This window comes from Malaya genurostris, chromosome 2 (assembly GCF_030247185.1).
Source record: "Malaya genurostris strain Urasoe2022 chromosome 2, Malgen_1.1, whole genome shotgun sequence".
In the NCBI taxonomy this organism is placed as follows: domain Eukaryota; kingdom Metazoa; phylum Arthropoda; class Insecta; order Diptera; family Culicidae; genus Malaya; species Malaya genurostris.
Genome location: NC_080571.1, coordinates 151,334,489 through 151,361,077, shown reverse-complemented (window position 1 = coordinate 151,361,077; position 26,589 = coordinate 151,334,489). Strand labels below are relative to the sequence as shown.

Below are 26,589 nucleotides of genomic sequence, written 5' to 3'. Positions count from 1 at the left end.
GTCCTGTACAATGCAAACATTGCTCGCCGTCGGTTCGTCGCATTACATACATTAGTCGTCTGTGTGAAACTTTTTGGTTGACCCACATATACAGTGCACTGCGTTGAGATGGTAGCAGCTCTCGGGCATCGATGTTGTTCCATATCTGAAAACAGTTATATCCAGGATTTGTTGTTTCTACCTTTGGTCTGTCTGTACGCATTACATAAAAACTGTGAATGAGATTGGTGGATGGGTGTTGGCGGATCTGGAAAGGGAGCTGAGGATAATTTTGTAGTATTGTTTTTCGACAGGGGAGGTCTGAGACGGAATTTGCGCAGGGGGAAGTTGCTTGGTGAAGAAGGGAAGAATAGTACGGAAGGATATCATTCGCTTGCAGATGACGGTTGATCAGCAGTGCCTTGCATTTCAAAGCCGGTAAATGCAGTTTGAGTCCGCCATCTTTTTTACTTCGTGCCAATTGCTGCATCGGCACAGTAGCACATACACCACGGAAGAGGTAGGTTCTCATGGTGGCCGTAAGTTTTGCAATGTGAGCCGGTGTTGGGTACAAATTCGCCGCTACGTACCACATCTTAGACGAAATGAATATGTTCAGAAGGGTTACTTTCTGATGCAACTCTAAACAACGAATCGAGGGCAACCAAACCTGACGTGCAAAAGTTTTCACAATTGCGTCCCAATTGAGCGCCACCATTTCTCGCACTGAGTTTGTGAAGACGATGCCAAGTATTTTTATTGTTGGTTCGGTGCGTACCCAGTCAACTACAAGAGGATTTTCTGTTACACCAACATCGATGGCAGTTGTCTTCGCTTCGTTCAAGCGAGCCCCTGCCACTCGTTCAGAATGCCTAAAGAGCGCACGCATATTATCCAGCCGGTCTGCACTGGTAGCAATGGTACTGATGTCGTTCGCATACGCAACAATCAGGTCTGTCCCACACACCCGCTCCAGCTGGCGCAATAGAGGGTGCAAATAAAGCACAAACAAATGCATCGAAAGAGGGTCTCCTTGGCGGACTGACCGCTGAATAGGGAAGGGTGCTGAGAGGTGTCCGTTTATCAGTAAACGCGACGTAGAAGCTTCTGATATGCGAGAAAGCAAATGTATAAGCCCCGCGTTAAAGCCTAAAGAGTGCATGGTTTTGTATAAAAAACCTTGATCCACCCGATCAAAAGCGTGATCAAGGTCGAAAGATACCAGTTTGCCTTTCCTTTTGTTTGCTTTTAGCTGGACTATCCGATCTTTTACCGCCAACGTAGCTTGAAATATGTTGGTGGAACTAGCACATTTTTGCGACTCAGTTAATATGTTATGGGAGTACATAATAATTTCAATTCTCAGTTTAAGAATCCGTGCAAGAATTTTGTAGTCAAAATTGACAAGACTAATAGGCCTGTACGAACGAGCGGTGTCACCCGCTCCACCCTTTTTTACTAACACAATTATCCCATCGACGAACTGTGCAGGAAGGTTAGATCTGATCGCCTCATTCATGATCAGGTTGAGCTCTCGGTGGATTACGTCAAAACTGCGTAAGTAAAATTCCTTAGGCAGCCCATCGGACCCGGGTGATTTTTTCGAAGCACTACCACGGATAACAGATAGTATTTCGCTTGTGGAGATTTCGTTCATGCAGGACTCATTAATTGGATCCTGCTCGGGTATAACTCGCTGGCACTGAAAGGGGTCCCCTTCTACTTCCTCTACATACTCACGTGCGTAAAGATCGGTGAAGTATTGCACCAAATGGTCTTGGATGGCAACAGAGTCTTCGATGACTTCGTCTCGTTCGTTCTTCAGGCGCTCGATAGTGGTTCTTTTCCGCACACGCTCACCCAGCTGGTAGGTAGAAAGGGGTTCGTTTGCTACCAATGTCTCGTTGATACGAATAAACATTTCAGAGACACGCCGCTGGTGAGAGAGCATCTCTGCTTTTATTCGGTTGATCGTAGTAAGCATACTCGGGTTGTTTTGATATCCGTCATACGCTTGTCGTAGTAAACCGAACAGACGCTGCTGCTCCCGATAGAATTCATCGAAGGCAAGCTTTGACTTCCAGCGATAGAATGACTTTATTTTTGGTTTTGCGCACTTTAACCACCATTCCATCCAAGTATGGTAGTTACGGCGCTGACGAGTTCCAATATTGCCACCGTATTTGGAACTCGTCAATGTTTTTTGTAGTCAAAAGATGCGGGCGAAGCGACCAAAATACGGTACCATGAGGTCTGTCGGTGAAAGGAAGGCAAATTCTAGCGGTAACAGCTTTGTGATCGGAGAAGCAACAGACGTGAGTAGCGGTGGCTCTCAAGTGATTCCGCAGGCCAGCGCTCACATACAGACGATCGAGCCTAAACGAAGAGTTGTGCGTGATGTACGTGTACTCAATGTCACGTGGTCGAAGCTGTAGCCACACGTCCTGCAGTTGTAGTTGTTGGACGGTCGATTGTAACGATCGGCTAGCGTTCGTTCCCATAGCATCGGATATTCTCAACACGCAGTTTAAGTCGCCACCGAAGATTGTGTGTTCTGTCCGATGACGACAGTTGTGTTGAAGAAACGTTCGCGTTGCGCTCGAAGAGCAGTACCAGATGGAGCATATACATTACACAGTGTAACATTATTTACACGCAGTGCGATCAATCTTTCGTCCAGGCTTTTTTCCACATGGGAGAATTTTATATGTTCTTTGAGAGCGATTGCGGTTCCTCTCCTCGCATGGTCCACATTGCACACCACTTTGTAGCCGGATAATGTTAGTGTTTCGTTTTCAACTTCTTGTAAGATATCGAGATCCATCGATCGGACGAAAGTGCGGGGAGCACTCAGTTTTGTTTCGTTGGTTATTGTGTTAATATTGATGGTTCCAATGTTAACGCTGACGAAGTCCATCAAGATTGCATTTCACTGTCCGATAAGTCAGTGTGTGCAGACTCGGTCTAGCTGGGTTTTAATTTCTTGTTCGGCTGTTTGTTCGAGCGGCGTGGACCGTTCGATGTCTGCGAGCTGTCCGTTCCATTTCCATCGTTCTTTCGTTGTGCACTGATAGTTGCCGGTATCCAGGGCTGGGGGGCAGCTTGTGCTGCAGTAATTCTCTGCTGGATGGAAGCAGGTGTAGCTGGAGGAGCCATTGTGTTGTTCTGCTGTGTCTCGGTTATCTTCGAGTCAAGGCTCGAAATGCTCGGTTGGAGTCCCGCGAGTTCGGGCGAGGATTGTGTTTGTGTGTCCGCTGGCTGCTGCCGCGGTGGTTTTTTCATCGGTGCTGTCTTCTTCGGCTGGGCCGCCATTTTTGTGACGTTCGCGTATGAGAGGTCCGCTGTAAGCTTCTGAACTAGTAGCTTCTTGTTTTGCACACACGGGATGCCAATTTGTACAAATTCGTGGCAATGTAAGCAAGTGTGCCGCTGCCCCTTGTAACCTACCGCTGTGTCTTCCCCCTGGATGGTCACGAGTGATGGGATATTCTTCTTCACCACCATCCGAGCGATACGCACACCAGTTTTCACTCCTTCAAATGCACCGTAACGATTATCCCAAAGGAGGTCACGAACGTTTAGCACCTCGTCGTATTCAGCGAGAAAAGACGCGATTTGTGTGTTGGTGACGTCTTCGGGAAGATCGAATATTTGTACATCAACCGCTCCGTCCACCATCGTTATTCGTAACTTGTAGGACTTCCCGTCGACGTTGAACTCGTGCTTGTTGTCGTGTTGCTCCACAATCTTCTCGGCCAGCTCGAGGTTACTGACCTTCACGAAGGTACATCCAAGCCGTCTGCTTGGCTGAAGTTGGAGCACATTTTCGCGGGTTAAACCGAGCTCTTTTCCGACGAATTTATGGATCATTTCGTGCGAAAAGTGTTTCGGAAAACTCGAATAATCGATCCGAAACGTGTTTTCACGCATCCCGGCGTTTACGTCGCGGTTATCGCGAGCACGGTATTTAAAACTTGATGGATCCGATTGGCAAATAAACCTAGTGAAAGATTTTGCGACTTCTGAGAAAACATCGACTGCTTGGCTCGGAAGATGAACGCTAACTGTGAATTCACTATGATATTAAACACTGTAACACTCTTCGGAACATTTTCCTCAAACGATTTGTTGTACAGCAGCAGATATTTTGTTCTCTTCTTCAGAACGCGTTCTGATTGGCTGGTGTTGACATGGGTCAAATGAGACAGGTTTTTCAATAGTGTACTATTGAAATACTTCAATGCTTTTGCTGTACACGTTTAAGTTGAAAAATTTCGATTCTATTGGTAGTTAGATTATATAAATCCTTTCACAGATCACTGAGCTATGAGCTTTAAAAATACGAGAAAAGCAAACGCGCTTTATGAATTATCCTCTTTGATACTCGTTTATACCAAACATTTCAAAAAAGTTTAATTTTGAATTATTTGAGATTATGTCACACAACTGATAATTTCATCATAAAATTGTGATCATATTTCCGAAGGCATGTAGCAAAAATTATGTTGATTCGTTAGATACAACAATAGATATTCACGATCAAAAACTTATCACTCTCTCAGAGGGTAAATTTTCAAAAGGCACCCCAAAGTAAAGTAAGTGGTATTCACGACAAAAACGATAAATAGGGTTGTCTACCAAAAGTTAAAATGAAAACCTTAGACATATGACATCAGAAAAGGTGAGACTTTTTACAATGATCGTAAATATCTCGAAAATCTAACCTATAAATTTGATCTATAAATTTGTACACATCTTTTGATTGCTAGTAATACCAGCTACAATCTTCGCCCAACTACCATTCTTGTACTATCAAAAGAAAATCTTAAAAAATCGATCGAATTTATAAATATACATATGAATTTTTCATTTTTTTCACATGTTTGTATAAAACCTAAAAAGTTAAAGCGATGACATGTACATTTTTCTACTCTAAAAAATACCAATCATTACCGGAAACAATGTATTGATGAACAAAAAAAAAAAAAAAAATTCTTTTAAATATAATATACCGGAACTCTAAAAATAATAATATTATTGTATTTCACAAAAGATCTAAATAATTTTTATGCACAACCCAAACGCAATCGATAACTACTAAAATTCTGATTTTGTTTCAGGTTTGCAGTAGAATCTCAAAAAATAGGTAGAAGATTGAAAATTTTAAAATTTCCGAGTTATATTGCATTGCACAGTGGTCCGGATCCTCAATTTAGGGGGACAAAAACATTTGTGGCTTAACCTTATACTTTAAAGCTATGATGTCTTCAAAACAAATGATCAGTGTAGATAAGCCATATGTCGATGTACATGGTATTAGGGTGGCTCTTATCATAAAGGTGATCCATAAATTATTTTGCGGATGTGTTGAGATAGAGGACTGCATCCTTCGGCAAAATTGTAGATAAACTTATATCGAGCAACTTTGCTAAAAACACCATTGTGCTATCTCTAACGGTTTTAGTGTTACAGCTGTTTTTAAAGAGTAACTTAGGGTGTTCCTAAAAAAACAGATATTTTACTGTAGCATTTTTATTTTTCACTTCTCGTATTAGGTATTTTTGAACATTATTAAAACCAATGTTTTGATGACTGTCGCAATCAGGTAGCGTTTTGTGAACCGATGTTATGAGCAAAACTAGTTCAAAAATGAGTTATTTTTAAACTGCTGTTTCTATTAAAAAAATTCCGTTTCTTGCATTTGACAGAAAATACTTTCGAGCATGTTTATAAAAAAAGGCGGAGAAGATATTTTTTTTTTAAATTTTAAATTGTGTTCAAACATTGGGTATTTTAATTGAAAAATACTCTAGTAACTATACCGTAAGACATTTATTAGCTACATATGAAAATAAGGTATTTTGGTCTTCTAAAGTGTTAAAACTAATTCAAGTGCATATTCGGGAAGATGAAGTTCACTCACGTTTCTTGTTACTCTATTTGAAAATGTTTGAGATTATCTGACTTTTGTAACCGTTGTTACAAGGTCCTGGATTTTCATTCATGTGCTATTGTATATAATCAAGCTATTGTGTTTCTTGATTGTGAAATATCGATAATAGTAGGGCAATAGGCTAATATAGATTTTAAAAATATAAATTAATAAATAAATTAAACATTGTAAAATTATTAGTAGGTACAAAACACTTAACAGAATATTGTAAAGAATAAAATAAAATTGACTTATATGGGTAAAATGGAAAACTGTTATACAAAAATATGCCACCCCTGAAGTGGGTGGTGGTTGGTTGGGACTGGAAAAAAATTGAAAATGAAAAGGGTGGGTGGCGGTAGTTAGGGAAGGAGAATTCAAGGTACCCGTCATTGGTGAGAAGTATTACGGCGTTCGTGAGCATTAGATGTGAGTGCGATTAAGTCAAAGCCTTCAATTTGCTTATCAGTGTCAGTGGCTAAAGTTTGATCTGTTCATCCCGGACCTGATTTCATACGTCAATTTCGCCTCGCTCACAAGTCGACCTAGGTAGTAGAAACTACCTACGTCTAACCGTAAAAGAGTCAGACCAGTTACAACCCTCGGGCGGTGTGCCCTAAACGTAAAGGAGGGCCCTTCTCGGTGAAGCCAATACGGTATCGTCCGTGGCCCATCGATTGTGTCAAAGAAGGTAGACGCCATTAAGCTCAGTCCCGCCACGCCACCCAATCGCCATTTTGAACGGCAGGCGCCATTCCGTCCTCAGTCCTATAGGACGCCACTCAACCCACATAAAAACTGCCAACCTCTTCTGGAAGCAACAACGAGCGCTCGTCATCTATAACACAGCATCAACGTCGGTACGTACCGCAGTGGAAAATAGATCCTAACCCAAATAGTCAATAAACACCAACACACATTTTTTTTATTTAAAATAATAAAACACCAAGTTTTCTGTACATTTGTTGTTCTCGTAAATTTATATAATAACACAGCCATAGGAAGACAATAGTTTCGTGCACAATTTTCACTCGCGTAGCCCCTCCAATTACCCAGTAGCAAGCCGACCCGGTGATCACAGTATCCACGGTCTCTTGCTCTGTGAGCTTGTTCGGGAAAGTTCTGTCGCAGAAAGTTTATACTTTAAAAGCAATCGTTTGAATACATCATCCAGATTCATTAAACGATTGCATTTCCCTATACTTGTGTATTGATTAATTTCGACTTTCTTGCGCTTCCACACCGAACGTTGAGATCATGAGTCATCTAGATTTTTTTTTGAAAAACTCGACTCTCTGGGACTTTTAATTTTAAGATTTCCGAATTCAAGCGTCGAGTTCTGGTGTTATCTCGACGTTTCAGGCAATACTAAGATATTTGACATAAAAAATAAATTTCCGATTTCGGCGAATAAAAAAAATTTTTTTTACGACACTAGATCTTGTCGTTTCAGCCAATTTTAAGATATTAGATAAAAATTTGTTGATTTCGGAAATTTCATAAAAACCAATGATTTTTCAAAATGGAACATTATCAAACTTTCACCATTATCTTTACGTTTCGTCTTAAACTCGTCAGTGCATAGCAGTTTATGTTGAATTGTTATGCCACCTGCAGTTCAACATAAACAGCCGAGGCTAAACCGAAACGTAGACATAATGAAATTGGTTATGTACCCTAGCACAAACAAGGTTAATTCCTAAATAACTTCCAATGCCGGCCGGCACCACTCACCCACCTACCGCTTTACGAAATTAAAGATGATTCCAAAATATTTGCACCCTACTGTTTAATTATACTACCATTATTATTTAACAGTAAGGTTCCAATATTTTGGAATCCAATGATAAAAATTGATATACAAAAATTATTTTATGTTTTTGGTTAAAATATAGTATATAGTATCAATTTCATATACAAAAGTAACATAAGTGAGGGTTTCATTCAGTAAAAAGCATTCAAACGGAGAGGTTGTTTTTCGAGACGAAGACAACTGTAAGCTCAGGTAGATTGGTTGGTTGGTGCTAATCGCATAGGCTGCTGCAAAGCCAATATTCGAGGCGATTCCAGTTTTATAAGTACTTTTATTATTTAGAATGTCTCAGACATGTATTACAGAAATAACAAGACAGTAAACGTAATGAAATGTAATACAATATCAGTTCCAGTGGAAAAGGTTAAAGTGTATGTTAGAAACAGCCGTTAAAGCCGAGAATTAGGTACATAACGCAAGTAGCATGTTTCACAATTGCTTCATATCGGTTATTTTTGTTAGATATGTTAGACAATTGATTCAACACGTTTTTGTAAGGGATGTAAAGTTCATTCATATTACTACTTGTGAAACCAACTCAAAACCTGAATGGATTAAGTTCCACATCCGGTTTTTCAGCTGACTGTACGACAAGATCATTTGAGCAGTTTTGATTCCGGTTTCCACTAAGTAAATATTACTGTTGTGAAACATATGAAACAAGAAGGTTGTTGCACATCACACAAGAAAAGTGCGCTTTTCTAATCGCATAATCGTTGCGAGAAGAGTTAATAAATTCAGTACTAGAACAATGTTTGCTACTTGGGACGCAATCTTCAGTAACATTATTTTTTAATCTTTGGGCTCGAAATGAAATCCTGGGCACGGGCCTGCTGTAGGTTGCACTAGTTCATGCACTAGCTTTCATGGATTTCAAAAATCATAGGAAATTGTTTGAAGAATATCATTCCTTTTTTGTATGAGAATAAAAGAGATATGATAAAGGCATCATTACACCACTAGGTGGATAAAACAGGTTTTACTTATATTCGTGAGATTTTTTGTGCTAAATTCGTAATCCTACTTTTTCTGAATTTAAAACAAGTATATGATAGATTTTCGAGTGGAATTTACAAATAGAAAATTCAAATAATTTTCGCATTCTGTACATTCCGAAATAATTTTAAGTTTGTGATATATAAATTTTAATATTCTGTCGATAATAATTGATGTCGTTCAGGATAGCCGAAAATTTAAGATATATTATTTTGTTCTTTATTGCTTATAAAACAAAAATCAAGCAATGTATTATTTTTAAATTGTAGTTGTTTTTTTTTGTCATGGGTTTAGTATTTAAAATTCTTATATTTTTACGTTCTATTCCTTATTGTATAAAGTCATTGAAATTATTTTAAAAAATTGTATTATCACAAAATTTATTTTATTACATCTCTATGAAATAGATGAAAACAACATCCATTTAAATCAGTTAGTACATAAGTTCCTTTTCCCCCCTAAGCGGCCATCCGCCGGGGGTGCTGCCCCCGGGGATGTTACCCGCAGCCCGAAGCTGTTACATTAAACCCAGACCAACACAGATAAAAATAGATATTTTGCCTTAAGCTTAGCAAATCTATGAAATGTATAACATGTAATGTACTGACTCGATGTAAAAACTCCTCCTTCCCTATAAATCCCTCACCTTATACTTCCCAACCACCCCCAAATCCCGACCCCAAACTGTTACAAACCCGGTGAACGACCAGAATTAGGTTAAAACCGGGGATAAATAAACGATATAATAATAATCCTTTTCCCCATTACACAATACAAGTAGGTTTAGAATTTTCCCTACACAAAAATCTCAGAATTGCGGAAGCAAATAATGTCCTCATGGTAATAAACAATAATATATAATAGGGCTGAAAAGTCACCACTTGTGGCTGAATACCCAATTTAAATCTTAATAATTTAATTTTTATTCATATTCTAATAAATAGTTATTTATAAAAAAACATCCATATAAAAATTTTGACATGTCATCCATTTAAAAATTTTAACCTGCCATCCATCTTAAAATTTTGAAATTTCCGATCTTCTACCGAACCTTTTTTTAGATTCTACGGAAAACGTAAAACAAAATCAGAATTTTAGTAGTTATCAATTGCATTTGGGTTGTGCATAAAAATTGTTTGAATCTTTTGTGCAATACAAAAATAGAATTATTTTTATAGTTTAGGTATGTATACCAAAATTTTTAAGATTGTCAGTATAATCCAAGTATCAGTTTTTTTTCGTAAATTTTGTTCATAATAAATTTCCAACTAAAATAAAAAAAATATTTGTACCTGAATTTGTACCAAATTTTTTGAGATTCTTTGAACGCATATATAATTTTGTTTATCAATGCATTGTTTCTGGTAATGATTCCAATATTTTTGATTAGAAAAATATACTTGTCATCGCTTTAATTTTTGAGTTATAGACAAACATGTGAAAAAAATGAAAAATTCATATATATTTATAAATTCATCGATTTTTCAAGGTTTTCTTATGATAGTGCAAGAATGGTAGTAGGGCGAAAATTGTAGCTAGTATTATTAGCAATCGAATGATGTGTAAAAATATATATGTCACCGCTTTGAATTTCGAGATATTTACGATCATTGTAAAAAGTCTCACCTTTTCTAAGCACATCTATCTACAATTTTCATTATTACTTTGGATAGACAACTTTATTTTCGGTATTTTTCAGTGCATTTTATTTCTGGAAGTAATACCTTTCCAATGGTGAACAAATTTCGAAAATCGGTTGACTAACAACAAAGTTATGACTCGGTGAAGTTGAAGTGTTCAATATTTTCTACGCGACGTTTATGCCAAAGGAAAGAAAATTGGAAAGTGAAAAAACCTGGAACGGGAAAAATCAAATTGGTTTTCCTTTACCAATCGTCTGCTACAAAGTTTTTGAATCAATCTACGAACTTCACAAAATTCGAGGGTGTAAAATTTATTGAGATTCGTTCAAAAACAGCTGAGCTATGACAGCTCGAGGTTACCGTTCCAACTTTTTTTGAGGTCTGGTATTTGGAGTGTTAAACATGCTTCAACAATCCGCTTTTTTGAAAATATAGTATATAGTATCAATTTCATATACAAAAGTAACATAAGTGAGGGTTTCATTCAGTAAAAAGCATTCAAACGGAGAGGTTGTTTTTCGAGACGAAGACAACTGTAAGCTCAGGTAGATTGGTTGGTTGGTGCTAATCGCATAGGCTGCTGCAAAGCCAATATTCGAGGCGATTCCAGTTTTATAAGTACTTTTATTATTTAGAATGTCTCAGACATGTATTACAGAAATAACAAGACAGTAAACGTAATGAAATGTAATACAATATCAGTTCCAGTGGAAAAGGTTAAAGTGTATGTTAGAAACAGCCGTTAAAGCCGAGAATTAGGTACATAACGCAAGTAGCATGTTTCACAATTGCTTCATATCGGTTATTTTTGTTAGATATGTTAGACAATTGATTCAACACGTTTTTGTAAGGGATGTAAAGTTCATTCATATCAGTCGGTGTTGAACAGTCGTTCGCACCGCACGCGTATAGCTCTTGGCTCCTGGAATTTTTTTCTGGCTACCTAGAGTTTCATTGATTCAAGGCTTCAGTCTTTTTCAAGGCTACCTGAATCACTAACTAAGTGACTAAGTGATACAAAGAGTGATATTAGAGTGACTAAGTGATACAAAGAGTGATATTAGAGTGACTAAGAAATTAATCAGCCTTTTTTAAGGCTAGCTAGGAGTCTAATCGAAGACTAATTTAGCCTAGTTAATTTAATTTAAAATTTCATTAATTTCAAAAATGCCTGCGTCCAACCGGAAAGGCAACAAGCCTAAGCCTAAAAATAATTCAATACGGAATAAATCACAATCCGTTATTCAACATTTTTCTAATAACATTCACGATCTTATAGAATCTGAATGTAAAAATAAAAGACAACGGACGGATTTCCCTTCCGTTGATCCTATGCCGTCTAACAATATTTACGAGATTCTTCCTGAATCCGATTGTAGCGACATAGAAGAAAATTCTTCCAAAATTCCCAAAATGGACGCTTGTCGTTCTGGGAAGAAACATCAATCTATGCCACCAGTGACGGTGATGATTTCCGACTTCAAAGCATTCCGTACTGAGCTTTCTACTTTTCTCCCGGAAGTGAAAGTCTCATTTCAAATCGGACGAAGAGGAGAATGTCGAGTCTTGGTGGATGGATTGGAAGATTACGAACGTCTTATTCGATATTTGACCGAGAAACTTCATAAATTTTATTCATATGATATAAAATCAGACAGACCCTTCAAGGCTGTCTTGAAAGGATTATCAAATGATCAAAGTATTGATGAAATTAAAAATGAACTAAAAGAATTGCTTGGTTTTGCCCCTTCCCAAGTAATACTTATGAAAAAAAGAGCGAATGGTACTTCTAAACCACGCTCTGGAATTTCCCATGAACTTTACCTAATACACTTCAATCGAAGTGATGTAAACAATTTGAAAACTTTAGAAAAAGTACGTTTCATTTCCCACATTAAAATTCATTGGGAACATTATAAACGGCATAATCGTATTGCAAACTTAACGCAATGTCGTCGTTGCCAAGGCTTCGGTCATGGAACCAAAAATTGTCATATGGATATACGGTGTTTGAATTGTGGTAAATCGCATTCGAAAGACGTTTGTCCAATGAATGAAACCACTGATAAATTTTCATGTTCAAATTGCAATGGAAATCATAAATCCAATTATTTTAAATGTCCTGTCAGGGAAAAAAATTTAAACGCTCGTTCGCTTAGACAACAAGTCAAATCAACGACCTTAAATTTACAGAATATACCTGAAAATTCTTCTAAGGCACCTGCCAATTCCTCTTCTAACGAAAACAATTTATTGACAGGTAGATCGACCTCGTCATCATCTTCTTCTAATGTCAGTTATGCTGGTATATTAGGTAGAAACCTATCTCCTATTTCTTCTAATGTAAATAATCAAAACACAGGACCGCCTTGCAGTTCTTCTTCTAACGAAAACAATTTATTAATAGGTAGACCGGCCAAATCATCTTCTTCTAATGGCAGTCTACCTACAAATATTCCTTCAATGCCATTCGCTTCTTTAAATGAAGTCGATTTAGGCGATATAACTGAAAATAAAATGATCTACCTACAAGATCAACTTTTTCAAATGATCATCCAAATGAATTCGACTTCATCACTTTTTGAAGCATTTCAAATCGGATGGAAATTTGCAAATAATATTATAATGAATTTAAAATTTAACAGTGATGTTAAATAATTATTTGAATATTTTAAATTGGAATGCTCGATCTTTGAAATCGAGTGAAGATGAATTTTATAATTTTCTCAAAGTTCACAAAATTCATATTGCCATTGTGACAGAAACTTTTCTTAAACCAAATGTAAAATTGAAAAGTAATCCACATTATGTGGTTCATCGATTTGACAGGTTTACTGGAATTGGTGGTGGAGTTGCCATTTTTGTCCAACGGCAAATTAAACATCGAATTTTACCTTCTTTCAATACTAAAGTTATTGAAAGCTTGGGAATCGAAGTTGAAACCATTCATGGAATTTATTTCATCGCTGGAGCATATTTGCCATTCCAATGCACCGGCGAACAATTAAATTTCTTTAAAGGCGATTTGCAAAAACTTACAAGATATCGATCGAAATTTTTCGTAATAGGGGACTTAAATGCTAAGCATGTCCAGTGGAATTGTAGGCAAAATAACAGTAATGGTAAAATACTTCATAATCAACTCTCAGCTGGTTACTTCACAGTTCTTCATCCCAGTAATCCTACTTGTTTCTCTTCCGTGAAAAACCCGTCTACAATTGATCTGGTTCTAACAGATCAAAGTCACATTTGTAGTGAACCAATTACACATGCTGACTTTGACTCAGATCATCTTCCAGTAACATTCAGACTTTCCAACGAAGCTATAATTTAATCCAATTAGTTCTATTTTCAACTATCATAGAGCTAATTGGTTGGATTACAGATCTCACATTGAAAATCATGTGGATCATGAAACTATTTTAGAAAATTCTGCGGACATCGACACAGCAATTGATAATTTGAATCATTATATTATCGAAGCTAGAAATCTTTCAGTTCCCAAAGCTCAAACTAAATTAAATTCTCCTATCATCGATGACAATCTTCAACTGCTCATTCGGTTGAAGAATGTTCGTCGACGACAATATCAACGTTCTCGTGATCCTGCTATGAAAAACATAGTTAAGGATTTACAAAAAGAAATTAAGCATAGATTTACTCTTTTGCGAAATGAAAATTTCGCTAAAGAAGTTGAACAAATTAAACCATATTCTAAACCTTTCTGGAAACTTTCTAAGGTTCTTAAGAAACCTCAGAAACCAATTCCTGCTCTCAAGGAAGGAAATCAAATACTTCTTACAAATGGTGAAAAAGCTCAAAAACTTGCTCAGCAGTTCGAGAGTGTCCACAATTTTAATTTAAACGTTGTGAGTCCTATTGAAAATGAAGTCTCACTGAAATATGATCATATTTCAACCCAAGTGTTATCACACGATGACATTATTGAGACGAATTTTGATGAAATTAAATCAATTATTAGGAAACTTAAAAACATGAAGGCTCCTGGTAATGATGGAATTTTTAATGTTCTTATTAAAAATCTTCCCGATGTTGCCTTGAGACTCCTGGTTAAAATTTTCAACAAGTGTTTTTCATTAGCTTACTTCCCTAAAAGATGGAAAAACGCTAAAGTAATTCCTATCCTAAAACCTGATAAAAACCCAGCAGAAACATCAAGTTATCGCCCAATTAGCTTACTTTCTTCTATCAGTAAACTTTTTGAAAAAATTATCTTGTTAAGAATGATGACTCATATAAATGAGAATTCAATTTTTTTACCAGAGCAGTTTGGATTTCGTCATGAACATTCAACTACTCATCAACTTGTCAGAGTAACGAACATGATAAAATCAAATAAATCTTCTGGGTTATCCACTGGAGTTGCTCTTCTAGACATAGAAAAAGCATTCGACAGTGTTTGGCACAAAGGTTTAATAGCAAAAATGTCTGATTTCCAGTTTCCTATTTATTTGATCAAAATGATTCAAAATTATTTAACTGATCGTACTCTTCAGGTTAGCTATCAGAATTGTAAATCTGAATTGCTACCCGTACGAGCCGGTGTTCCGCAGGGTTCGAGCGTAGCTCCAATCTTGTATAATATTTTCACTTCTGATCTTCCAAATCTACCCGTTGGTTGTCAGAAATCACTATTCTGTGACGACACAAGTCTGTTAGCCACAGGTAGAAATCTAAGAGTGATCTGCAGTCGCCTACAAAGAAGTTTAAATATTTTCAGTGATTATCTGTCAAAATGGAAAATTAAACCAAATGCAGCAATGACGCAATTAATTATCTTTCCTCACAAGCCAAGAGCTTCATTTCTTAAACCAAACAATAATCACATTCTCAAATTGAATGGCTTGGAATTGACATGGTCTGATCAAGCTAAATACTTAGGTTTAACGTATGACAAAAAACTCACTTTCAAGGATCACATTGAAGGAATCCAGGCAAAGTGTGATAAATATATTAAATGTTTATATCCTCTTATAAACAGAAATTCTAAGCTCTGTCTAAAAAACAAATTGTTAATTTATAAACAAATTTTCAGACCAGCCATGCTTTATGCGGTACCAATTTGGTCAAGCTGTTGTTCCACCAGGAAGAAAACGCTTCAAAGGATTCAGAATAAAATTCTGAAAATGATTCTGAAGCGTCCTCCCTGGTTTAGTACAAATGAGTTACACAGACTCACAAATATAGAACCATTAGATGTAATGTCACATAATATTATAAGCAAATTCCGACAAAAATCGATGCAATCTTCAATTGAATCGATTCGCTCTCTGTATTAGTTAGTAAGTTAGTATATAAGTTCCTTTTCCCCATTACACAATACAAGTAGGTTTAGAATTTTCCCTACACAAAAATCTCAGAATTGCGGAAGCAAATGATGTCTTCATGGTAATAACCAAATCATATATATATATATATATATATATATATATATATATATATATATATATATATATATATATATATATATATATATATATAACAGGGCTGAAAAGTCACCACTTGTGGCTGAACACCCAATTTAAATCTTAATAATTTAATTTTAACTCATATTCCAATAAATAGTTATTTAAAAAAAAAAAAAAAAAAAAGTTCATTCATATTACTACTTGTGAAACCAACTCAAAACCTGAATGGATTAAGTTCCACATCCGGTTTTTCAGCTGACTGTACGACAAGATCATTTGAGCAGTTTTGATTCCGGTTTCCACTAAGTAAATATTACTGTTTTCCCCATTACACAATACAAGTAGGTTTAGAATTTTCCCTACACAAAAATCTCAGAATTGCGGAAGCAAATAATGTCCTCATGGTAATAAACAATAATATATAATAGGGCTGAAAAGTCACCACTTGTGGCTGAATACCCAATTTAAATCTTAATAATTTAATTTTTATTCATATTCTAATAAATACACTAATAGTTATTTAAAAAAAACATCCATATAAAAATTTTGACATGTCATCCATTTAAAAATTTTAACCTGCCATCCATCTTAAAATTTTGAAATTTCCGATCTTCTACCGAACCTTTTTTTAGATTCTACGGAAAACCTAAAACAAAATCAGAATTTTAGTAGTTATCAATTGCATTTGGGTTGTGCATAAAAATTGTTTGAATCTTTTGTGCAATACAAAAATAGAATTATTTTTATAGTTTAGGTATGTATACCAAAATTTATAAGATTGTCAGTATAATCCAAGTATCAGTTTTTTTTCGGAAATTTTGTTCATAATAAATTTCCAACTAAAATAAAAAAAAATATTTGTACCTGAATTTGTACCAAATTTTTTGAGATTCTTTGAACGCATATATATATTTGTTTATCAATGCATTGTTTCTGGTAATGATTCCAATATTTTTGATTAGAAAAATATACTTGTCATCGCTTTAATTTTTGAGTTATAGACAAACATGTGAAAAAAATGAAAAATTCATATATATTTATAAATTCATCGATTTTTCAAGGTTTTCTTATGATAGTGCAAGAATGGTAGTAGGGCGAAAATTGTAGCTAGTATTATTAGCAATCGAATGATGTGTAAAAATATATATGTCACCGCTTTGAATTTCGAGATATTTACGATCATTGTAAAAAGTCTCACCTTTTCTAAGCACATCTATCTACAATTTTCATTATTACTTTGGATAGACAACTTTATTTTCGGTATTTTTCAGTGCATTTTATTTCTGGAAGTAATACCTTTCCAATGGTGAACAAATTTCGAAAATCGGTTGACTAACAACAAAGTTATGACTCGGTGAAGTTGAAGTGTTCAATATTTTCTACGCGACGTTTATGCCAAAGGAAAGAAAATTGGAAAGTGAAAAAACCTGGAACGGGAAAAATCAAATTGGTTTTCCTTTACCAATCGTCTGCTACAAAGTTTTTGAATCAATCTACGAACTTCACAAAATTCGAGGGTGTAAAATTTATTGAGATTCGTTCAAAAACAGCTGAGCTATGACAGCTCGAGGTTACCGTTCCAACTTTTTTTGAGGTCTGGTATTTGGAGTGTTAAACATGCTTCAACAATCTGCTTTTTTGGTTCAGTGTATACCGAGGCCATAGAAGTTACATTTTTCGCTCTACAAATAATCGCCTATAAATAGTGCAAATCCATATCAATCCTGACATTTATTTCGCTAAGTGCTCTACGTGCGTCCAAAGTCGGTGACATATCGCTTTCGTTATACTTCACGCATAGTGCGCCGTTATTAGCAGAAAATATTTTTTGGGGAAGACAATAAGCTGCTTTTTGTGCTACTCAGTTCCTAGACGCCTGTACTCAGAGTACTCATCATCTCCTACGCATCTTTCATTTCATTACCGGTAGCTCCATAATGACAAGAAGTAAATGCGATGCCGATGTTTGTTTTGGTTCTTCTGGCTCGCGAGAACATTAAGTGCGCTAATTTGAATAACTCGCAAGTAAAATCTTTTCGCGAGTGTCCGGGAGTATACTAGCTCTGCTTCCAGTGCAGCGAATTTTCAAATCTCAACGAGTCCTCCGATGCAACTATGCAATTGATTCTCCAGCGAACCACCTCAGCTCTTAAGTTGATTGGCTCTTTAACGGGTACTATGCAACTTTTCTTTCGCGTGTATTCTACAACTTGTACTATCATTTGACTTTTGTTGCCATTTTCAAGTGATGCTCCCAGAATTCATCGTCAGTGGAATAATCGTACCTAGTCATTTGAAGCTTTGCTTGCTCAGTTTCAAGTGCCTAGTAGTATAGCTGCTTCATTGTCTTTGCTCTTGGTAGTAAGCAGATTCGAACGAATAGAATTATAAATGGAGTAATGTATTAAAAATGAAAACTGTAGGAAGAAACAATTAATTTATGTGTATTCTGTGATTGACATTTCAGCTATCTGATTAGTCTTTCATCTATTATCTTGAACCAATTCGAATGTTTACATGAACCTCATTTGAAGGCCGCTCTCACACTATTGAAAGAGACATTTTGTTACTTCAAGAAATCAACTGACGGTAATTAAGCCTCGATTGAAAAGAAACGAGTGATGAACTGAATGCTGCTCGTTCGGGCCGTCAGCATCGTGTGTGTCAGAGAGTGAAGTTTACTGCAGTGGAGATATCTATCTGCTATGCTGCGTCAATGTGTTCCACATTCAGTTTCAATTGAATTGAATAAAGTTTTACTGCACTGACTGTGATCTCCACCAACATGCATGCAAGCAAGTTACACGATAGTAGTAACTGGTAATATATAACAATCTTTTACCTAACGAAAAAGTACAGAATATTATACACTTTGTCCAAACCAGACTTAGGTGTGACAGTAGTCTAATCGAATGCTCGAAACTCGTCCGCCAGAGTATCGATCGACCGCTCTCATTCCTATCGTTTAAGCTGCGGGTCCCTAGCTATTTCGAAAATTTAATAACTTCTCCGGACTTCTGGCAATCCGGTGTGTCTATTGCTCCTTTTTTAGAACAAGCACCCCTACGCAGACCGAGTGCATCACGACCTCCACCATGACAACAAAATGTATACAACTACACCCAAGTACAATCTACTCGATCATTTTCAATCATTTCTCAATCGATCCGTCGTTTTTACCCTCGCCAATGCCTTATCAGTATCCAACTCGACAAAGCCAAACACTTGTTTGGGAATCCACTACCAAAATATCCTAGGAATGAATAGCTGTCTCGATCAATACCGTCTAGCTTGTGCTGATCGTGCCTATGACATATACATATTCATCGAAACCTGGCTGAACAATAGCACACTATCAAAGCAAATTTTTGGAAATGCGCATTCGGTATACAGGCAAGATTGGAACGAACTGAATAGCTTTAAGAAAAGCAGCGGAGGAGTTCTGTTGGCCTGTCGCTCAAATTTTCATTCTCGTTTGCTACATGTTCCGAACTGTACTAGTGTTGAACAGTGATGGGTTGCTCTTACACTCAAAAATTGCGCACTTTTTATCTGTGTAAATTACATACCGCCTGATCGCATCAACGATATGGAATTGATTCAGCAACATTTGAATTCACTCTTGCTAGTCACTAACCAAATGGAATTGAACGATAAGTTAATGATTCTAGGCGACTTTAATTTATTTGGTGTTAAATGGATTCGCTTCGTTTCCAATTATTTGTATCCAAATGCTGACTCCCTGAATAGCACTGTTTATCATAGACTACTGGACGACTATAACACTGCTGGTCTAGTTCAATTGAATGATCATTACAACAGCAACCATCGCCTCCAGGAGCCAGTCAGGAGCCTTTGAATTTCTGTTTAGTTGTTGCAGCCCCCGAACCGCTGTTTAAACTCTGTCGTCACCACCCACCTCTTCATATTTCTTTAATGAAATCTTCGCCACTAGTCTTTAACAATACATCAGAATCAACTTATTACAACTACAAGAAAGGTAACTTCGAGGCGATGAATAGGTTTCTGTTATCACTTGATTAGTGTTCGCTGTTATCGGACAACGACTGCAACATCGCTGCCACAGTTTGGACGAATATTGTACTTTGTGCAATTGACCAGTTCGTTCCAAACAAAACGTGTCGTCAACAATTTTATCCTCCCTGGTCAAACTTACTTCTAAAACGCTATAAACGTGAAAAAGGCCTACCTTAAAGAAACTTACAAAGCATCCTTCTATTCAACTAAGATCACATTATGTGTTTGTTAACAACCGTTATAAACGACTGAATAAGGCGCTCTACTGTAACTACTATCGCAACATCCAGAATAATCTTGAAGATAATGCCAAACGTTTTTGGAACTATGTCAACGATCAGAGGAATGAATCGGGATTACCAACTCATATGTTTTTTTTAACTGAATGCTTCGACCCCTTCTGGTGTTTGTGACTTATTCCGCAGCTACTTTAGCAGTGTTTTCTCCACAGAAACTATGTCTACGCAGGATATTCTCTTGGCCACCACTCCGTTCATCGTTTGGTCCTCAACCTACGATTACGACTGTTGACGTTAACAATGCATTTTTGAAACTGAAATCATCATTATGTTCCGGCCCTGATGGTATTCCGTCATTACTGTTGAAAAAATGCTGTAGAAGTCTTCTTGTACCTTTGACAAAACTGTTCCACCAATCTCTCCAGCTTGAATTTTCTCCCCAATCTTGGAAAAACTCTTGCGTTTTTCCCGTTTATAAGAAAGACGATAAATCCCTTATTTCAAACTATCGAGGAATTGCTGCATTATGTCCAGTTTCAAAACTATTTGAAATAATAATCCTGGACTTCATAACTCACAACTGCTCCAGTTACATATCTGATAATCAACACGGTTTCATGAATAAACGGTCTACATCTACAAATCTTGTTCATCGAAACCTGGCTGAACAATAGCACACTATCAAAGCAAATTTTTGGAAATGCGCATTCGGTATACAGGCAAGATTGGAACGAACTGAATAGCTTTAAGAAAAGCAGCGGAAGAGTTCTGTTGGCCTGTCGCTCAAATTTTCATTCTCGTTTGCTACATGTTCCGAACTGTTCTAGTGTTGAACAGTGATGGGTTGCTCTTACACTCAAAAATTGCGCACTTTTTATCTGTGTAATTTACATACCGCCTGATCGCATCAACGATATGGAATTGATTCAGCAACATTTGAATTCACTCTTGCTAGTCACTAGCCAAATGGAATTGAACGATAAGTTAATGATTCTAGGCGACTTTAATTTATTTGGTGTTAAATGGATTCGCTTCGTTTGCAATTATTTGTATCCAAATACTGACTCCCTGAATAGCACTGTTTATCATAGACTACTGGACGACTATAACACTGCTGGTCTAGTTCAATTGAATGATCATTACAACAGCAACCATCGCCTCCAGGAGCCAGTCAGGAGCCTTTGAATTTCTGTTTAGTTGGTGCAGCCCCCGAACCGCTGTTTAAACTCTGTCGTCATCACCCACCTCTCCATATTTCTTTAATGAAATCTTCGCCACTAGTCTTTAACAATTAATCAGAATCAACTTATTACAACTACAAGAAAGGTAACTTTGAGGCGATGAATAGGTTTCTGTTATCACTTGATTGGTGTTCGCTGTTATCGGACAACGACTGCAACATCGCTGCCACAGTTTGGACGAATATTGTACTTTGTGCAATTGACCAGTTCGTTCCAAAGAAAACGTGTCGTCAACAATTTTATCCTCTCTGGTCAAACTTACTTCTATAACGCTATAAACGTGAAAAAGGCCTACCTTAAAGAAACTTACAAAGCATCCTTCTATTCAACTAAGATCACATTATGTGTTTGTTAACAACCGTTATAAACGACTGAATAAGGCGCTCTACTGTAACTACTATCGCAACATCCAGAATAATCTTAAAGATAATCCCAAACGTTTTGGGAACTATGTCAACGATCAGAGGAATGAATCGGGATTACCAACTCATATGTTTTTTTTAACTGAATGCTTCGACCCCTTCTGGTGTTTGTGACTTATTCCGCAGCTACTTTAGCAGTGTTTTCTCCAAAGAAACTATGTCTACGCAGGATATTCTCTTGGCCACCACTCCGTTCATCGTTTGGTCCTCATCCTACGATTACGACTGTTGACGTTAACAATGCATTTTTGAAACTGAAATCATCATTATGTTCCGGCCCTGATGGTATTCCGTCATTACTGTTGAAAAAATGCTGTAGAAGTCTTCTTGTCCCTTTGACAAAACTGTTCCACCAATCTCTCCAGCTTGAATTTTCTCCCCAATCTTGGAAAAACTCTTGCGTTTTTCCCGTTTATAAGAAAGACGATAAATCCCTTATTTCAAACTATGGAGGAATTGCTGCATTATGTCCAGTTTCAAAACTATTTGAAATAATAATCCTGGACTTCATAACTCACAACTGCTCCAGTTACATATCTGATACTCAACACGGTTTCATGCCTAAACGGTCTACATCTACAAATCTTGTTCTATATACATCATATATCATTCGATTTATGCAAGCTCAACATCAAGTTGATGCCATCTATACAGATTTCACTGCTGCATTCGACAAGATTAACCATCAAATTGCAATTGGAAAGCTCGACAGGCTTGGATTTAGGGGCCCTTTTCTCAATTGGATGGAATCATATCTGACTGGTCGTAGTATGACCGTGAAAATTGGCGACATCGTCACAACATCATTCATCGTGAGCGCTGGCGTTCCTCAGGGAAGTCATCTAGGACCATTGATATTTCTGCTATATCTAAATGATCTGTATTTCGCTTTGCAATATATGAAGCTTTCTTTCGCCGACGATTTCAAGCTGTTTCATCTCATCAAAGATCTGGAAGACTCAAATTTCTTGCAGTTGGATGTAATATATTTTCGAACTGGTGCAACGTAAACAGAATGGTTCTGAACGCCTCTAAATGCTCCGTTATCTCCTTCTCTCGTAATCGAACCACGATCACGTATGATTACACTATTTCGCAAGCTGTACTAAAACGGGAGACATCAATTAGGGATCTAGGAGTGTTATTGGATTCAAAACTTAGTTTCAAAAATAGATTCACATAGAATATACCCTCTCTAAGTCATTCAAGATGCTAGGTTTCATCTATCGCAGCTCAAAAAATTTCAATAACATATACTGCCCGAAATCGTTATATTGCGCTCTAGTTCGCTCTACACTGGAGTATGCTGTTGTTGTTTGGGTACCACATTACCAAACTGATAAGCTGCACATTGAAACTGTCCAGCGCAAGTTCGTTCGTTTTGCTTTGCGTTGCCTGCCCTGGAGAGATCCATTGAATCTTCCAATCAACGAAAATCGATGTAGGCTCGTACACCTCGAATTGCTATCTGTCCGCCGTGATACACTGAAAGCTGTATTCGTCGCGGACCTCATCCAATCTCAAATTGATTATGCAGATCTTCTACAACAGCTAAGTTTTGACATTCATCGGCGTAATTTGCGGTTTATTCCCTTTCTCAGAATTCCTCGTGCTAGAACTAACTATGGCTTTAATGAGCCGTTTTCGAATGTGTGTCGCGTATTCAATACTTGCTCTGATGAATTTGATTTAAATTTGTCTCGTAACACCATTAAATCCCGTTTTCTCCAAATCTTTTCCCGCTAGTTTTATTAAGATAATTAGATGATATCAATAGTTGTTAGTTAGCTTTGTAGTATAGATAAGGGTAATTTAAGATTTCGTTATGTATCATTTGGACAAATCTTATCTGTTGATACAAAGATTAGAAGGTTTTATGCCTGCTTAAGAAAGAGAACAAAAATCTTGCTCATAAAAAAATAAATAAAAATAAATTCACTCATGTAGAATCATTACACGTTAGATGCACATCTCCTTCGAATTCTACTTTTCGAAACTAATCATTGTGCCTGTGGCGAAGGTTATCGCGAGCCATGTAATTTTCAAATCACACAATTGGACATGTTCTTGAATACAAATTTGTGTGAAAAATGACGTTCTATTTATGTGCAAAATCTCAAGAATTTTTTGAACTGTGTATATTAAAAATCACTTGCTGCCTTACTATTGTGCCAGTCGCTGACTGGTTGCCGTCCGCGACATACCTCTATGAAGGCTGTTTGAAAGTCTGCTCTTTCCTACCAGAAGCAGATTGATACGGAAAATCAAACTGTAATTGTTTTGGACGATTTATTCATTTATGTTGGGTCGACGTTAATCGATAAAGTTTTTGTCGAAGTTCGGCACGACAGTAAAGACGTTGCACTTCGGTGCAAATAGATAAAGTGTTCTGCGTGTAGCAGAAACTGGAGCGTAACATAACGACTGTAACAAAATATTTTTAATAATCAAATAACATAAGTACTCACTCTGTTCTCTCCTACTGCAAACAGCTGCAGATATGTGTGTACCATAATTGTCCATAGTAAAGAATATAGTCTCAAGCCATGAACACATGCTATGGAGTCCTGCAAAAACCATAAAAGTATTAGTACATGTTTGAAAATGTGAAACTAGCGAGTCAATCTCATTGGTTAGAGTGTTCGTTAGTGGGATATTTACTAGTAGAAGCATGATCCAATTAAAAAGCAATACAATGATAAAATCAAACGTAAACAGTATACAGGTGCATGGAAATTTTTGTAATGATGGGGTCTAAAAATATGATGTGGAATCGATATTGTTAATAGTTAGATACCATTTCGAACGAATTTTATTTTAACAATAAATATGGTATCTGATTTTTTTTTATATATTTATTTATTGAAATATGAGTTAAAATTAAATTATTAAGATTTAAATTTGGTGTTCAGCCCTATTATATATATGATTTGGTTGTTATGGTATATGGAGAAATATTTGATATATTTGGAGTTGTTTAATTCAGTGTAGTGATTGGAAAAGCTGCCATATGTATATGAAAACAATTATTGTGTATTAGTAATCTTTTTCGCCACCGCAAGGTAACTGTGATGTCCCTCGTGAATCGCAAGAGTGATCCATATTGATATATAGTATATTTGATTCTACAGTCCACTGTCACGTCACTGCACTATCACTAAGATATAATAATTATAACACAGATACCCATTCAAATCACTTTTTAAGTCTTTACCATAATATATATATATATATATATATATATATATATATATATATATATATATATATATATATATATATATATATATATATATATATATATATATATATATATATATATGTATATGTATATATATATATATATATATATATATATATATATATATATATATATATATATATATATATATATATATATATATATATATATATATATATATATATATATATATATATATCTAGTTATGGACTAAATTCATGCAAACTAAGCATCTCACGCACTTGCCAATAATAATAAAATAAGTTTTTTGAAACTCGCTCCCGCGAACCAAGAACGTAATTGGCGCAGCCGTCCGGGAATCGGCTAAGTGGATTTACATGCGATAACAGTGGACTTGTGTATAAAGTGAACTCTTATACCTTAAGTGATTCCGCGAAAGCATCAACGTCTCGAAAGTGTGTACGTCGAGTTGAGGATCCCCCCGTGTGTAACCATCTGGACAACCAGCAACGTCAGCCGAACAGGACACGACAGCACCGTGAGTAACTATACGATAATCATTTAAGTAGTTATTTGCGAAGAAGATTCTGTGCACTAGCAAATAGGCCAAAATCTTTTTGATAGCGTACTACCAGATAGGCGCCGTCCAAGAAAATCTCGCACTACCAGATAGGCGTTATTTTTTTTTTCTCTTCCTCTCTCCCTTTCTCCGAAAACAACGCACTACCAGATAGACGCTGTTTTCATTCTACTTATTTAAACTACATGAGTAAAAGGCTAGCAGAAGTCCTGTTCGCGAATCGACTGATTAATAGCGACGACGAACATAGTGACGATAGCGAGAACTCAGAACAAAATTCCCACATTCCAATAAAAAATTTGGATCTTTCATTTGACCTTACATTACAAGAAAAGGCTGAAATGACAGATCAAAACGAATTTTTGCAGCAACTTGCTAGCCAAATGAACGCGTTGACGCAATCAATCAACACGATGACTGCTAAACAAACGCAATATGAGAACATGCTAGCGACGATGAACACTAAAATAGACAACAATAGCTCCACACAGGACACTTTTTATCCTCCACCAATATCCACAGTTAACCAAAAGGACCTATTCAGGATCCCCGACCCTATTAAGTCCATTCCAGCTTATGATGGTAACCGTAGGCAACTGAATTCTTGGCTAACCACTGCCGAGAATACACTCAACATTTTTAGACCTATCGTTAACGAACAGGTATTCCAAATATATTTACAAGCAGTTAGCAATAAAATAGAGGGTAAGGCAAAAGACATTTTATGCCTCGCCGGAAACCCGACATCTTTCGAAGAAATCAAGGAAATACTAACCAATGCCATAGGTGACAGACAAGAATTATCTACTTACAAGAGCCAGTTATGGCAAAATAAAATGACTGAAAACACAAGCGTACATAAATACTATCAACGGACTAAAGACCTCATCCAAAATATCAAAACACTCTCAAAACAAAACGAAAAATATCGCATACACTGGGACGCAATTAACAGCTTCATAGAAGAAGACGCACTCGCAGCCTTTATTGCCGGCCTTCGCGAACCATACTTTGGTTATGCACAGGCTGCGCGCCCAAAAGATCTGGAAGATGCATACGCCTTCCTGTGCAAATT

The 26,589-nt window shown here is 36.6% G+C and overlaps 1 protein-coding gene across 6 annotated transcripts in view; it reads right to left on the bottom strand.

The window, feature by feature from the left end:
• The window catches only part of LOC131427593 (nose resistant to fluoxetine protein 6), a 1,835,865-nt gene that overhangs the window by 1,107,456 nt on the left and 701,820 nt on the right, over positions 1–26,589 (bottom strand). For all 6 annotated transcript variants that reach the window (XM_058590935.1, XM_058590937.1, XM_058590936.1 and 3 more), the window contains one exon: positions 24,201–24,299. In XM_058590935.1, coding sequence (XP_058446918.1) covers positions 24,201–24,299 — 99 coding nt within the window. The remainder of the gene's footprint in view (positions 1–24,200; positions 24,300–26,589) is intronic.